Source organism: Schistocerca cancellata, chromosome 1, assembly GCF_023864275.1.
Source record: "Schistocerca cancellata isolate TAMUIC-IGC-003103 chromosome 1, iqSchCanc2.1, whole genome shotgun sequence".
In the NCBI taxonomy this organism is placed as follows: domain Eukaryota; kingdom Metazoa; phylum Arthropoda; class Insecta; order Orthoptera; family Acrididae; genus Schistocerca; species Schistocerca cancellata.
Window position 1 is genome coordinate 612,682,813 of NC_064626.1, and position 16,657 is coordinate 612,699,469.

At 37.8% G+C, this 16,657-nt stretch overlaps 1 protein-coding gene across 1 annotated transcript in view; it reads left to right on the plus strand.

The window, feature by feature from the left end:
- LOC126182811 (serine/threonine-protein kinase unc-51) overlaps positions 1 to 16,657 on the plus strand; it is a 186,347-nt gene that overhangs the window by 88,848 nt on the left and 80,842 nt on the right. Inside the window, exon 17 of the mRNA XM_049924881.1 lies at positions 2,665 to 2,768. Within this exon, the coding sequence (XP_049780838.1) occupies positions 2,665 to 2,768 (104 nt within the window). The remainder of the gene's footprint in view (positions 1 to 2,664; positions 2,769 to 16,657) is intronic.

Sequence of the window (16,657 nt, forward strand, 5' to 3'; positions counted from 1 at the left end):
CTTACCTCTAAAACAGCAACGGTGGTACGCGATATATTCTGGTCTCTCATGAAAAAAATATAAATATGCTAGCTACAGGCTCAGCAGTGTGCAGTGCTGGCTGTAATACTTTGAAATGTACATGAAATTCTTTTGGCTGATAAATGAAAACATCTGAAAAAAATCCAACTTCCTAGAAAAACATATGACCTGGACAGGGAGGCAGTACTGATTGTGGTGAATTACTAACACTGATTTGTTTTTAGCAAAACTATATTGTAAGTTAATTTTGTCTTTTCAAAACATTTGACAATTGAATTTGGTCAGAAAAATACATCATATTTACAAATTGATCCACAAACAATGAGATTGGTACAGCAAGTGTTATCTAACCTCACTAAAAGGGCATGAATACAGATCTTCAAATTAATATAGCTCTGTTAACAAATCTTAGAAACATTACAAAAGTGAAATATCTAACTAATCTTATTATCAAATCAGTTTACGTACCTTCTGGGGTTACTCGGCAATTACAAATTATCAGCCAAATGGTCTATACTAACGTGCTGGCAAAACAAAAATGGTAATTATTTAACATCTTTACCTTGCTTACATGAAGACTTCTGCTTCCATGTTCAACAATATTGACATACATACATTAATCTAACACTTGGTGGCTTCACAGAGCACACCACGAAAACTTGCTAATCCATCGTCTTTCGCTCACCGACAGTTTTCTACAACTGTGCGCCAAGCACTCTCTTACTCCAACACTACAATGTAAGACCACAAACAATATCATTGGCTCTGCCATTGTGCACAGTCAGCGATCGCTTTATAAAGCCTATCAGAGACATACATCGTTTATCATATGTGGGTACCACATACAGGTGTGCCTCAGCAGACTCCTTTCAACTTCCATGCCGTCATACTTATCACGCCTGGCCTCAGTCAAGTGTCACAGTTTGTTCCCTGTTAGTTTTTAATCCTAAACTGATATTACACTTCCTGAATCTGTTTACTATACGTTCAGTGAATGTTCTGTTGTATGCCATAGTCATCCTTACTTTTTGCTGTCTTTTTGGCTGCCGAGTGCTTTTCTTATTTATAAATATACTGTACAGACATCTAACTTTTTTGTGATAAATGGCGTACCATTTAGTATTTTACCCCCAAGATTATGCACCTTTGTGTGGCTTCCTCCTGTGCTTTGTTTTGTGCACAATATGAGTAAATGTTTAATTTCTTACTGTATATTTAGTGTCATACATGCGGATTTGTCGTGGCCGATAGTTTTCATAAGTGGCTGCTCAGTGCTTCACACAGCTTGGCACAAGTTGAAAACTGTTGACAACAGCACTACTATAGCTGTTTCACAATGGATTTGCATTATTTCGCTTAAAGTTGTCTCTTTTATAAACTTTTGTAGTCACAGTTTTACAAATAGCTTTACAGGATTATTAATATGCCAAGATTAATATTGTGTACCCCTTCCCCCATTTTTTAATTTGCATCATGGCATTCTACAATGCTTGTTTTTCACAGAAAAACAGTATTATGGTTGTGCAACCATAGAAGGGCTTATGTATACTCCTGAATTATGCCAGTAGAGTATTCACAAGCAGCTGCTCAGCGCCTCGCGCTGCTTGGCCCAAGGTGATAACTGTTGACAATAGTGCCACTATAGCTCCTTCACAAGGATTTCACATTATTTTATTTAAGCTGTACAGGATTTTTTGTTGTTCAGGATTTTTTAATATGTGAAGGTTAATATTGTGCCCCTCTTCCCCCTTATGTTAATTGTAACATGGTGATCTACAATGTTTGTTATTCACAGAAAACAGTTCTGTGGTCATACAAGCACAGGAGATCCTATGTACAGTTTCTTAAATGTGCCAATTTTTTGTCAAGTCCCTTACAACCTTCTAGGTAGTAATTTGTGCTGTAAGTTGTATATAAAACAAAAAATTTGTTTGTTAACAGGCAGTTGGCCCCAGTGCCAATCAGCATGTTTTCCAGTATATTAGATTAAGAAAAAAAATCTGTAACACATTGTTTTGTGAAACATTGTAATTCCCATATTGACTGATGAAATCATTTTATATGTTATAGAGATGAAAGTTGTGACTGTAAACAGAAATAAATTGCAGGCTGTAGCATCTACCCAGCGCCGCCTAGTGGTTTAGTCCACATGGCTTCGAAAATTTTCACTTGTTAGCAGTTTGCACTTGTCTCCTGCTCGAGAATGTTGACATGATACAATGTATTTAATGTTTTTATATGACTGACGTAGGAATGGTAAGCTAGGAAGCCACATTTTAGTTGTTGTAACTGTCTTTTATCAGTGGTGAAATGTATCATATTTTCATATCTTCTGATACCAGTTTTATGTTGTATTTTTGTAGCCTTTGAAAATGACGGAAAGTAAAAATGTGTAAGGCTGATGAAAAATTAAAGTGTGGTCAAGACATAATTAAAGTTATTAAAAATTACATATTTGTGACAATGTACAGAAGCTTTATGATAACATTCACAAAAAGCATTGTTATTCTATTGTAAATAATATGCACTGTCATCACTGTCCTATTTATTTGAATATCTTGATTGCTGTGAACAAATTATTTCATAAATGTTGTTTTCATTGCACAAAAGACAAAATCTATTTGGTGTGGACACCTTTTACAGAAGCTGGAGGAATTCAGAGGCTTTTCCACAATTCTCCAGCACCTGCAATTGAAGGGCCTATAACTTTCCTAGCTCCAGAACTTCCTGAAGAAACACTATTAGAAGTAAGTGTATTAACTTGTCTTCATTCTTCTTTCCAAACTGAAAGTATTGGCTATTATTCATTAATTTTAATAACCAAGTGCATTAAATTACATCAATATAGTTACTTTCAATTTACCTGCAGTAAAGAATAGTGCACCTTCAGGTGGCCTGATGGTGTAAGAAAACATTTTTTATGAAATTACTAAATTATTTTTTCTTCCATCTACACATATATAAGTAGGAGTAATCTGCCACAGTTCTAACTGTGAGCTTGCTCTAATAGAGAAACTACCTTAGGAATTTTGATTAAGTTTTCCTTAACAGTCATGGGGAAGTTAGTGTATATAGTTTATAAATGTTTTGTTGACTTCATTGCAACAGTGGATACGATCGCCATCGCCATCTATTGGTGAATGCCAGGAATCCTTGAAAACATAACTCAGTGCAGGGCGACACAGCTCCAGTCCAACTGAGGGTGTACATTCTACTTAGTTTTATGTACCCACAACAGCCTGAATGTGTTCAGTGCAGTGCACTCAGTGTGGACATGCCGTAACATATTCAGATATTATTTGTTTGAAGGAAACAGACGATGGCATGATCTTCTTGATTCCTTAAACAAAGATGTTGCAGTGGGATTCAGAAATTTTATTCCTTGCAGATGACGGCAGAAGTTTTTGAATGTCTTCTGCAGATGATTGAGGAACACATTTCAAAAAACGACAATGTCACATTGCCAGTTTGTGCTTCCTGTAGATTAACTATCAGAATTTGCTATCATAATTCACTTAAAATTCTTTGAAGAGTGAGCAGCGAGTTATTCAACTTTGAAATATCATAATAAATACGACCAATAATGAAAATGTAACCACTTCCTCTTCAAGCTGCAATGTGAGACTATAAAATGCGAAACAGTTGAATATTTTTGCCAAATAGGTACTCTACAATCATTTGAGAAAATTATGTTGTGAAAAAACATGTGAATCCAAAAACTGTGCATTTTAATTTTTGTGCCAAAAGTAAAATGTATTTTGAAAAACTGCTTCGCCAAGAGATGCAGCAATCCTTTGTTTGCACAAAATTTTTCCAGCAGCACTGCATATGACTCAGATTTCAACTTTCTGCTTTCCTTCAATCAAACCTGCATGTGGACATGGTTCTTTTGCATACCAGGGCCACGAAGAATTTGCAACAAAGACTTGCAACAAGGAGTCTGTACCTGGTTGTAAACATATTAAATCACAATTTTCTCCCATCAACACCACAAGGTCGCCACAAATGCCAATTAGATATGGATCATGTAATATTTATGCTTCAGAGAAATTTTCTCCTGGTGTGCACTGCTTAATTTTTTTTTCCTTCATCATTATATCCAGCTATGGAGCACATGTGAACTTATTTCACTGATGAGCTTGCTTTCTTCTTCTTCCAGAATCTCTTCATCTTCTCACTGGTTTTTCATACATTCAGCTGTCCATGTTCTCTTGGATGTAGCATTTGGTTTAGGTTCAGACTGATGATTGTTAACTGAAGTTTTGAATGCAGCTCTGTCCTGTGGATTTTTTTGTAATGGTAATTTCCTAAAGATCTTTTTCAGTTTCAAATATTCAGTTTTTTTTTAAACTTTCATTGAGAGGGCAAGGAAAGGATATTTTTTGTCATCTGTTATCATTCATTCAGAGAATGTGGCTGTAACATGTCAATCTTTTTTTCCTTGACATGCCTCAGATTTTCTCCAAATTTTGATATAACTCATTAGACCCCCATCTCATCCAGATTCCCTCAATAGAAACTGGGCCAAAATTTTTCTCTAGTATTTTCCTTTCTTCTTCTTCTTCTTCTTCTTCTTCTTCTTCTTCTTCTTCTTCTTCAATGTCTTGAGTTAGTGATCTACCTCCAAAGATTATAGTCTCAGATATATATAACACTTCACGTGTGGCTACTGTGGTGTAATGCCTTAATTTTGCATCAGGAAATATTGATTTTTTTATTGTACCTATTCCAGGTAATTCCAAAAGCTTTTGGTAATTTAATGAATCTTTGTTTGCTTCATAATTTAATCAAGGTAATTGGATGATTTCTGCCAGGTATTTAAATTTAGATATTTGAGATGTTTCGTCAAACTGTGTACACCTGGGTTGTCCATCGGGGAGAACCTTCCATGTGTTGTGCTTTTTCATAAGAAATTTTTAGTCCACTTTTACTGCTATTTCCTGGTATTTGCAGGGAATGAATTGCGTTATCTCCATTATTTGAAACGATTGTAGGGTCGTCTGCATGAGCTAAATATCATAAATGAATTTTAGTTTGCCAATGGTAATTCCTCTTACTTCACCTTCCCACATCCTAATTACTTTTTCTTGTAAAAGATAGAACAGTAAAGGGGGACAGTCCACCTCCCTGTTGGAACCCCATTTTTGTATCAAAAGTTCCAGATGTTTCACCTTGGAATTTAACTTTTGAGCTGGTATCAGTTAATGTTTGTGTCATGAATGATCTTGTCTTTCTATCCATTAAACAGTGTACATCTATGTATTGAATTGTATCCTTTTTTTTGAAGTCTAAAGAGGTGATCACCTTTCATTCGTCTGTCCTTGCAGATTTGTAAGACCATCTTGAAATGAAGAATTTGTTCCCCACAGGATCCTCCTTTCCTAAAACCTGCTAGATACGTGCCATTTAAATGGTGCATTTGTGTTTAAAGGCTTTTAAGTATGATTTTTTTTTTAAAGAATATTGTAAGTGCCAGGCAACAATGAAACCCCTCTCTAATTATTTGTATTAAGGCACGTGTCCGCTAGCAAGTAAACTTTCACTACTCAGTTTTAGAAGCTACCTCGGCAAGTTATTTGAAGTGAAAACACTCTCAGCAAGTCGACTTCCATAAGTTCCATCTGCAGCAGAAATAGTTTCTGCAAGTTAGTGGAAACAGTTTCTTGCATCTTGTTGCAAGTACTTGCCAAACTTGCCAGTAGCTGGAGGTTTTTCTTCAACTTGCAGAAGTTCCATGTGTTCATTACCAGTATGACAATATCAGTGTTGAAAAGGAGAATGGCACAAAGGCAGATGAACCGAAACAGATGCACTTTGAGAATCCATAAACATATATACTTGGCCATTGTCAGCTACGAAAGTGTGAAAAAATTAACTGATTACTTTGTTTCATCAGAAAGGAAAGTATAATGACAGTATAGAGTAGCCTTTAAATTTTAGCTGACTTTACATGTAAAATAAATAATGTTTTCAGTAATTGAAGAGTAATTAAAAGATGGTCTCTCAGGATCTAGCTTGCAGCATTTTTGTTTCCCTGTTTTTGAATGTGTTACATTTGAGATAAAAGTAATAAATACTGTTCACAAAAGTCAGAGAAAAATTGCACGTGACATTCTTGTAAAGTTTTTAATTTGAATGAAGTCCTTTGTTTTTAATTCATTCAATAGTATTTTTTTGATAAACATGTACACCTATGTATCAATTTCTTTACTCAAACGTTTCTGTTTCTCTTAATTATTGATTTTTGTCATGATTTTTCTTCAATAATAGTAATAATAAAGCAGCAGTAATGGTGGTTGCATCGGTTCATAGCATGACACTGTAACATCCATTTGCTCAACTCATAAATCATCTCTAGTGGAAGCACTTCTCCTAGTACTTGAAGCAAAATGCTGAAATTATCTTGCCCAAGGCACTTGCAGAATTTTTTGTTCTAATGTAAACAAGTCAGCAAATGTTTGCAGAAATTACTTTTGTGAGTTACTTGCTACTCAACACGTGCCTTTAGTTTTTTTCCCCTTTTTAGCTGTTCTTTAGGGATATTTTCCTCCAGCCAGATATCTGTAAGAATTTCATGAATTTACTGTGTGAGGCTGTAGCCATCTGCAGAGCCTCATGCAGTGAGATTTGGTTCCAGATTCACTATTGTGCGCTGTCTGGGTTTGCAGCCTTGCTGCAGAATTGCAAGCAGTCAGAAATGCAGCTGGAGGCTGTTGCAGACTTGGCTAATTGGCTGCATGATACACTGGCAGTGGTGCCCAGTACTGCTCTCATGGCAGCCTACAAAATCCCAGGACTGGCAATTTCTGCTATAGGGCGACACATGCCTACCGCACCTGCCGGCCTGGGTGACGACCTGCACCACATAGTTCACAGCTTGGCTGCACAGGTGGCAGCACTCAGCTCATAGGTTGACCATTTGATGCACTCTCAGACAGAGGGCAGCAGGCACTATAGTGGCAGCCGATCAAGCCGCCAGCGAGCCCACTCATGCAATTGGAATGCAACACCAGCCGTTAATGCAGTACCCTGCCAAAATCAGAGCAGCTAGTATCGTGCCTGTTTCAGCAATGAAATGACGAAGTGTCTGCCTCCCAGCTAACACACAAAAGCCAGCTGGCACCTGCCTGCAGCGTCACAATATGCAAGCATCTTTTCGTAATGGAACGGGCTGGCAGTGTGAAGTATCGTGCCAGTACAAGTTCCACTCTATTTTCTCCTGATGTATGCTAAGAGACCTCCGGAAGGCTAAGGTGATGTCTCTTAAAGAGGCAAATAATTCAATTAGAAAAATGTATGGCACACATCCCCAAAATTTGGACATTGGACTGCACAGCACATTTGCATGGACATTCACTGTTTCTGAAGTCAACGAGCCAATCTTGAGTGTGGGTTTCTTTGGCCACTACAAACTGCTAACCAATATTGCCAATGACCAGCTGATTAATTCAATAATGAATTTGAAAATGTGGGACAGCAACAGCCAGCTGCTTTCTTCAGTGGTAAATCAGCGAAGCATGCTGGATCTATACACTGACATACTGGATCAATTTCTAGAGCGCATTCACCCACCTGGTGCACTGAGGGACATCAAACATTTGTTTGTCCACTACACTGTGACTACGCCCAGTCCTCCTAGCTAGTGCCGTCCATGTCACCACGCGCCTGAGTGACTCTCTGTAGCAAAGCCTAAGTTTGAGGCCATTCTGCAACAAGGTATTGTTCAACCATCAAACAGCCCTTGGTCCATCGAACAGTCCATAGTCCTCTGCCTTGCACTTAGTCCCCAAGAAAGACAATTTGTGGCAACGATGTGAAGACTGACGTGCCTTAAATGTATGAATAGTCCCAGGCTGATATCAAAGTACAGGAGCTGCAGGATTTTAGCCACGCCTTGATGGATTCAGTTATATTTAGCAAAACTGACTGCGCAAAGGCTTTCATGCAGATACATGGGGCACCTGAAGCTATTCAGAAAACCCTTTGGCATTTGACGAAAACCCAATCTATTCAAAGTCATATGAATTTTATCATCACTCACGCTGAGAGAACACGCAACATTGAGTGCAACATGAAGCTGAACAAGGTGTCGGTCGATCAATTCCAGCCAGCTTAAATCTTTACCACTTGTGCCACCAATAATTTCGTTGATCAACTGGAAGACGTTTCAACGAATGACTCTTCTCCCACCCCCAATGAGACAGAGACCACTACCATGGCCACCAGTGATACATGCGTTCCATCAGCTATCATCACACCACCACATGTGCCTCAGCCCCTCCCATTCTTGCCCAGCCAGCATTCACAGCCACCCAGGCTGTGCCCACCACAGGTTTCTGCGCCTACCCCACTATGTCACACGTGCAAGTTATTACGTCCATTTCAAATGCCCTTGCCATGTCATAACAATGCGTCACCCACCTGTCATCTCTTCCAGTCAAACGATGGATACCACCTCCCATGTAAACGTCGCAGCTCCTGGACTTCTGTCCCAACGACTCCACTGTGTTGGACTTTGAGAGGCCAGATTAACTGCCATACTGGTTTTCCATGCTCTTTCCAGTCACTACGGACATTGTCCTATGTGCCACCACACTTGTCCGTTGCAGTTTCGGGATCTGTCTTCAGGTTACCACGACACTGTACTTGCATGAATATAGACACTTCATGTCGTCTCCGTGCCTCTTCTGTGCTGTTACGTCACGTCTGGAGCGAGTTACACACCTGCTCCGTTGACCATATGTCTCCGTGAACTCTGAGCAGTGTTGGGTAGTGTCAGTGGCCAACTACACAAAAGAAATGTCCTCTGTGTGCTTTACCAGACCCACAAGCTGACATGATATGCCACTGCCCAATTACCGCTCACCTGGCTGCTGCCATAGCACTCGTGCTGATGTTATTATGAAGCACCCAAAATCCAAATATCTGCCACATAAGCCTAAGCTTTCTCGCAGCTCCTGAGCTCCATGTTCTAAGTGGGATCTGTGTGGCAGCCATGAACCAAAAATGCATAAATGGACTGTAGCTGCTCACGGCCTGCACGAGTTAGCTACGTCAAGTATCCTCCAGCGCACACTTACCGATAGGCAAAATTCTGGCAGCATATGTGGTGCACACAGGTGCAGGTTAGCAAAAAGCAATAACAGTGCAAGCTGAGCCATCATATAGTGCAGAAGCATTTTCTGCGTTCCATTTCTGCGAGTCATGGACCACGTGAGACAAGCTTACTACAAGCTCTACACTAATGTGTATGGAAGTTTGTTTGGTGCTCTCCATTCATTTTCACTTTCATTTCATTGTGTCTGTGAAGTGCATGGTGACCTGCAATTGCAAACAAAGTTCACTTCATTCCGAACATGCAACCATTGTTTTCCCATGATCATGTATTGGTCAACACATTTGTCACTGAGGAGTGTAGACCCTCCAGGACAGTATTTGAGTGGAGCTTCTGTGCAAGCACTATTTACTGAGATCACCAGATATTGCAATCAGAAGTTATTTTCTCAAGTATTCGTTTATTTTACTCATTTGTTCTCAATAAATACATTTATGGCAAGCATGTACTGTATCAATTTGTAATTTTTCCTCCTATCTACGTAATTCTTTAGCTCTCAATTTGTTCGAGCATTCAATCATTCATGATAGGAAACACAGTCATAGCTCAGTCACTCAAAATGATTCTGAAATTTTACTTGTTAGAATGAAATCAGGCGATGATTCTTCTTCTCTGCAGGCTTGTGCTTTGCGGCAGTCTGCTAATCTGTGCAAATAAAATACCTAGTAATTTTGGGAGCGTTGTATAATCAGTCGGGAAACCTCAGATCAAGCGGATATTTGGCTTTGATGAAGTTTAACCTTCCGAAGAAGTAATGGAGCTCTTGGATTATTAAATGCAGGTTCGTATCCAGTCTTTCGGAAGTCCCTTCTGATTAACAACTATGCAATATATCGATAAATATCATTAACTCTTAGTTGTCAAATACACACCTTTGTATGAAGGAGCAATCTATATATATATTTCCTTTTTAATCGTACAGTTCGTATCAGTTATCTTCTGTTATAAATCTCAATAATCAGATTACAGTTCTTCCAAACCAAGCTCAGGCTAATCGGCACGAAGACAATCTCGGAAGCTTGCTTCTTCTTCTTCTTCTTCTTCTTTCTTTCTTTCTTTCTTTATTTCTTTTTTTTAAAAAAAAACAACCACCAGAGAGAGTACTACAAAGAATACTTATGCGCTCATGGCATAGCTATTGTATGAACTACTTTTCGCATGGATTCTGCGAGTATGAAGATAGAAAATTAGTAAACGTCATTCAAGGGTAGAATTGTATCAGAATAATTCATCGAACATAAAGAGATATTACAATTGCCCCTCGCAGCGAGCAAAGTTAATGATAATGCACTTTGCGAGCTAACAGGAAAAATGTGTTGGGTTGTTTATTCAAAAGAGGAATATATTGAATTAATAGAATTTTACTATAGAGAGTATGGGTATCATGTTAAGACAGTAAGTTACGAGAATACCTAAGCTGTAGCTTTTACATGTACCGGGGTATACCCGCATCCCGGTACATAACCAGGGAAGATGTAGATTGGTGTAATTACGAAAAAAGTCTACCCATTTGGGAACTGGCCTTCACAGGGAAACCCTGGAAAACCCGGAAGAATAGACCCCAGCTCAGGTATTAAAGAAGATAGGAAAGCCTAAATCCAGTAATTTTGAAATATATAGAAGCTCCATAGATTAGATCGAAGGAAAAGTGCCTCATAGCCAAAAAAATTTTACAATATTGCTCAAAAAAAATTTTCAAAATTCTTCTTTCGATGATGTAGCCGGCGATCACGTTGTGAAGTCGATGGAACAGGAACACTGGGTACGGACACCGGATAGGCGACGTACAGCGTTTGGTGGAGGCGGCACGGAGGACAGGCGATGGCTTATGGTACAGGATAGAAGCTGGTAATGTGCCGTAGAAACAGGAAGATGATCTCAGGAACAGATGGTAAAGGACGTGAACATGAAACAGGTTTAAAGTGGAATAAGAAAAGGTTCTGACTGAATAAATCCCTGGAAGAGAGTGGATTAAGGCAACAAAGTCCATATTTCATCGTTGAACTCAAAATCGGAGTGGATTCTTATATTCTTCCATCTGTACTAGACTGGAACATCCATCAGTCCTGACAATCGCGAAATTTTTTATAGTCCTCAATACCAAAGTTGTTTTGCATTGCAACTGCTGATTGTCCAAAACATTGCCAAATAGACTGTGGGCATTTAAATTTTGTTGTAGCTCATATCGAATGTATTCCTTTAAATTTTTTTATCTAATCTTCGTTTTGTTATAGTGCAGGTGGAAGTAGAGCATTTAATCTGTCCGAGGTTTGCTTTCAATTACGAAATTATGGATAAAATTTAAGTTTACACCTGATGAAAAATTTTAAACATAGGCATATGGCACTGACTCCACAAAAGGAATAATTTGAAAAATTTTCATTATTCTTATAATTAATTGATTTATAGATCCACTTGCAAATAAATATCATTAATGATGACGTATGTTCATTTAACAAATCATCCACTCGCAGAATCTTCTTCATCCCCTCATGAACATTTATGGAAATATATTTCAACAATTATGTCCATAATATGAAACACACAAACTGCTATTCTTAAAATGTTAATTAATATTCTTAAATTAATTCTCCTGGTAGAGAAGGCATAATAAAAAAAATCTAAAAATTATAATAATTTTCTCTCGCGCAACCAGAGAGTTTCTTCAATTGTTTGCAACAGTGACATTATCGACTGTTGTTTCATTTCACAGTTCATTTGTTATCTTGCGCGAACAGCGCACATCATACACACAGCGTATTTACCTTCATATCGCACATTGTTCAAGTTTCACACGCAATTCTCACATAAGTGCCGTGTCTTGAGGAAATGTAGATGCACTCTCATTGTATATCACTGTGGCTTCTGCTCATAGTCCACACTCACAAACACTAGTAATTAACAAATTCTTCTACCTATCTTAAAATTTTTGTGCTAAACTATCACAGGAGTAATCTCACTGTCTCTTAACCTATCACAGGAGTAATCTCACTGTCTCTTAACCTATCACAGGAGTAATCTCACTGTCTCTTAACCTCTAGACAACATAAACTTCTTGATATTTGTATACACATTCGACTCATAGTCACATTCCACTCTAAATTCTTCTTCATATTTGGTATCACAGATCTACGATCCTTCAAAAAATTTCTTAATATCATTATGCGGGAATAATCCCTTTATTCTTTTCGATTCGGGATATGCCAACAAGTATGATCCAGGATTTGGTATATTTACAATAACATATGGTCCGGTGTAAATAAGATTCCATTTCTTTATGTTCTTCATCAGTTTTGACGAATGGATGTGTCGCCTCTTCTCCTTTTCTCAAAGATGAAACGTCTGAATCCAGTGAATCCGTTTATCATATGTCAATTTCCGTTGTATTGCCTTTTTACTTAAATTAACAAGTGCGAGTCGAATCTTTTCCTCCCATTTTAAATTCTGGTCTTCATACTTTTCTTCCGTTGCCTCCAGGTTTTGGAACGACTAAGAGCGGAGAACAATATGGACTAGTTGATGGCTCAATCAAGTTCCATTCTAACATTCTATTGTGTTTGTATTTTGACATTGGGAGAGCGTACTCCAACAGCTCCGATGATTTTGCAGTTCTGTACCGGCAAAATTGGTACCTTCTTCTTCCTAATAATTCTCCGTAAAAGAGCGCCTGAGATGACATTGGCGGAAGCGGCGGTGTCTAATATCACATTCGTTGGAACTTCCTCTATTTCAACAAATACTTCCAATACCGGAACACTCGATCTGTCATTATGACACGTTATTAAATCCTTTGTTAACTCTTCAGTCAACAGCTCACCATCATTATATCTTAACAATTGTAATTTTACTGTTTCGCCCTTAACAGATCCCCTGACTGCTCCTCCGGGGCACGATGCGGTCATGTTTAGTTTGACTGATTGCTGGTCCGATTGGTATTTGTCTCTTCAGCTAATTCAGTGATTATCGGTTGTTTTTGTGAATTCTGTCTATGTTGTCTTGCTTGATTCGTGTAATTATTGTTGTTGTTCTGCTGGTGTTGGTAGAACTGGTACTTTTCGCATGGATTCTGCGAGTATGAAGATAGAAAATTAGTAAACGTCATTCAAGGGTAGAATTGTATCAGAATAATTCATCGAACATAAAGAGATATTACAAATTCTTGTACCACACTTCATCACAGCCTACATCCTGAACGTAATGCCTGGTTGCGGTTGTAATGCTGGCTTACTGCACGACTGACATGTAAATGGTGATGCCCATGCATTCAAGGCTTTTACCACCTATTTTCCACATTTCTGCTGCCATCCAATCTCCGCCTGGAGCTTTGTTGTTTTTAAGTTCATTTATTGCTTTGTCGAGTTCTCTATTGTTGAGGATTCTGATTATATGTTGTAGGGTTGCCACTTTGCAGAGTTGCCATAAGTTCTGGAAATCAGGGAATTTTAAACGTTTCAGGGAAATCTGAGGAAAAAAACTCTAGAAAAAATATTGTCTTTGTCTAAGTAGATGAAATGAAATGGTTTGTTTACTGAGATGTCATGCATCGTCGCTGGCTGGGCACAGCTGAGTACGTGTGTTGCTTCCCTACTCCCTCATTCTTACTGCTTCTCCCCTTCCTACCATTCCCCTCAGCTTGCAGTCTGTGCCGCCCCACTTCTTGCCGTTAGCCTAGCAGCTGCCGACTAGAGGCAGGGAGGCGTGAGGAGTGCTTTGTTTGGATTTATTCTCAGAGATTGTTGATGCAGCTACAAGAGACAGTGGTCATGTGTGTGTGAGTTGTGTGTGAGTGACTGTGTGAATTTGTGCATGCTCTAATTTTCTGACAAAGAGTATGGCCAAAAATTTAGTTGTGAGAGTGTGATTGTCTTTTCTACATGCTTGTCTGCAGCTCAGATCATCTTTACAGTGAGATGCTACTTATCCTTAAGGTCTCGTTTCATCAACATGGTATCTGTGACACGTGAATAACTGACCACACAAGTGTACTTCCACGACGAGCCGAAACCACAGGCCATTTCTGCATATATCTCTAATGGATTGGGCCTGCTGATCTGAAGCCCATCGTTTCCCACTAACGTGCAGGCCCTGCTTGTCGGATCTAGTCTCACCAATCTGCCTGCAGGCCAGGTCTGGTTGTGTGTGGCATAATGCGGCGGATTTTCGTGGTTTATCCAAGGACTGCGGTGCCCCTTGGCAGGCCAGAGGCCACGGCCGATGGATTTCAGGAATTGCTACTGTCTCACCGCAAGCACATTGTACAGTGGTGAATTTTATAATTTTAGTTGTTCTAGTACATTTTGGCACTTCAAAAATAATTTTCATATTAGAAAGTATGGACAATAAGATGAAAAAAAATGTGGCAGTCATTGGCGGTTTGTACGCTATGTACTCATATATTTCTCAGAAGAAAAATCATACAATATCTGTAAAATAATAGAAATAACACAGTGACCAATAACCAACAATAGTGAAATAGTAGGACAAACATTTTATTGGCGATTACCTATAGCGTTGGTTTACACAACTCTTCCCTGCCTTGTACACTTCTTTCAGGAGGCCTACTTTTTTCTGAGTTTATTTGTGAAATCAGTGAAGGTATTTGAAATCTGTCTTGCAACTCCAAGGAAATGCATATTTTTGTCAGCTAATGTGTTTTGTTTTATTGAAATAAAATAACAACCGTGGTCTTAATGAAACACACATACCATTTGGTTTGCTTTCTCCATGTAAAAACAGTTCATTAAAAAAGATGTTGATGTTAGTACTCAAGATTTTTGCTCATACAAAGTGGATCACCAAGAGTTTACAATTCTCTTTATTTCCAGAGCCCCATCTGATAATCAAATACAGAAACTAGGTGCTCGTTATGTTGACATTTCTTCTCTGAAGATAATATAGAAATTCTGTGTGTTATTTTTCTTAGACCCTTATTCTGTTTCTCTTAGTCTGGTTTATCGTAATGGCATTTTACAGATCAAATGATAGTAAAGTCTTTTTTCTGGAATGTGGTGAATTCATGTCATTTTTTGTGTGTGTTTTATGGGCATTCCAATTTTTTCATACTTCATAATTTTTTGGTCTGTGCCTTTGTCACTGATATTATTTTGTTATATGGAGGTGATGATATTCAGCTACCAAATGTTGTTCTCTGTTTTTTATTTAGATTAGATTAGATTAATACTAGTTCCATGGATCATGAATACGATATTTCGTAATGATGTGGAACGAGTCAAATTTTCCAATACATGACATAATTAAGTTAATTTAACAACATACTTAAGTTAATATAACAACTTTTTCATTTTTTGTTTTTTTTTTATTTTTATTTTTTTATTTTTTATTTTTTTAATATATTTTTTTAATTTATATCTAAAAATTCCTCTATGGAGTAGAAGGAGTTGTCATTCAGAAATTCTTTTAATTTCTTCTTAAATACTTGTTGGTTATCTGTCAGACTTTTGATACTATTTGGTAAGTGACCAAAGACTTTAGTGCCAGTATAATTCACCCCTTTCTGTGCCAAAGTTAGATTTAATCTTGAATAGTGAAGATCATCCTTTCTCCTAGTATTGTAGTTATGCACACTGCTATTACTTTTGAATTGGGTTTGGTTGTTAATAACAAATTTCTTAAGAGAGTATATATACTGAGAAGCTACTGTGAGTATCCCTAGATCCTTAAATAAATGTCTGCAGGATGATCTTGGGTGGACTCCAGCTATTATTCTGATTACACGCTTTTGTGCAATAAATACTTTATTCCTCAGTGATGAATTACCCCCAAATATGATGCCATATGAAATCAACGAGTGAAAATAGGCGTAGTAAGCTAATTTACTAAAATTTATCAAAATTTGCAATGACCCTTATTGCATAAATAGCTGAACTCAAACGTTTCAGCAGATCATCAATGTGTTTCTTCCAATTTAATCTCTCATCAGTGGACACACCTAAAAATTTGGAATATTCTACCTTAGCTATATGCTTCTGATTAAGGTCTATATTTATTAGTGGCGTCATACCATTCACTGTACGGAACTGTATGTACTGTGTCTTATCAAAATTCAGTGAGAGTCCGTTTACAAGGAACCACTTAATAAAATTGCCAATTTATCTCTCTATGCAGTGGCCCATAAAAACATTACTGCTATGGTATACTTTACCACAAATAGAATGAACGGTGAAGATTTCATACTGTATACCTCTACTTAAGAATGAAAACACACTTTTGTTACTATATTAAAACTATCACAATTCTTTGTTCATCTTGAAGTAAATTTTTCCTAGAAATGTATTGCAGAAGAATCCAGTAACAAAATAATACCAATGGATAAAGCTGAGAATTTAGGTAATGGGAAACAGCAGTGTCCAACAGTTAACAATGCAAATCTTTACCTTTCCAAATTTTGGAAGTCTTTTGATCAGAAGGAAGATAACATTATGTGAAAGATAGAGTTGAAGTCTATAGGAATTAGCCTCTGGTTTAGTTCGTATGTATTAATAATGCCATCAGGTTTCATGG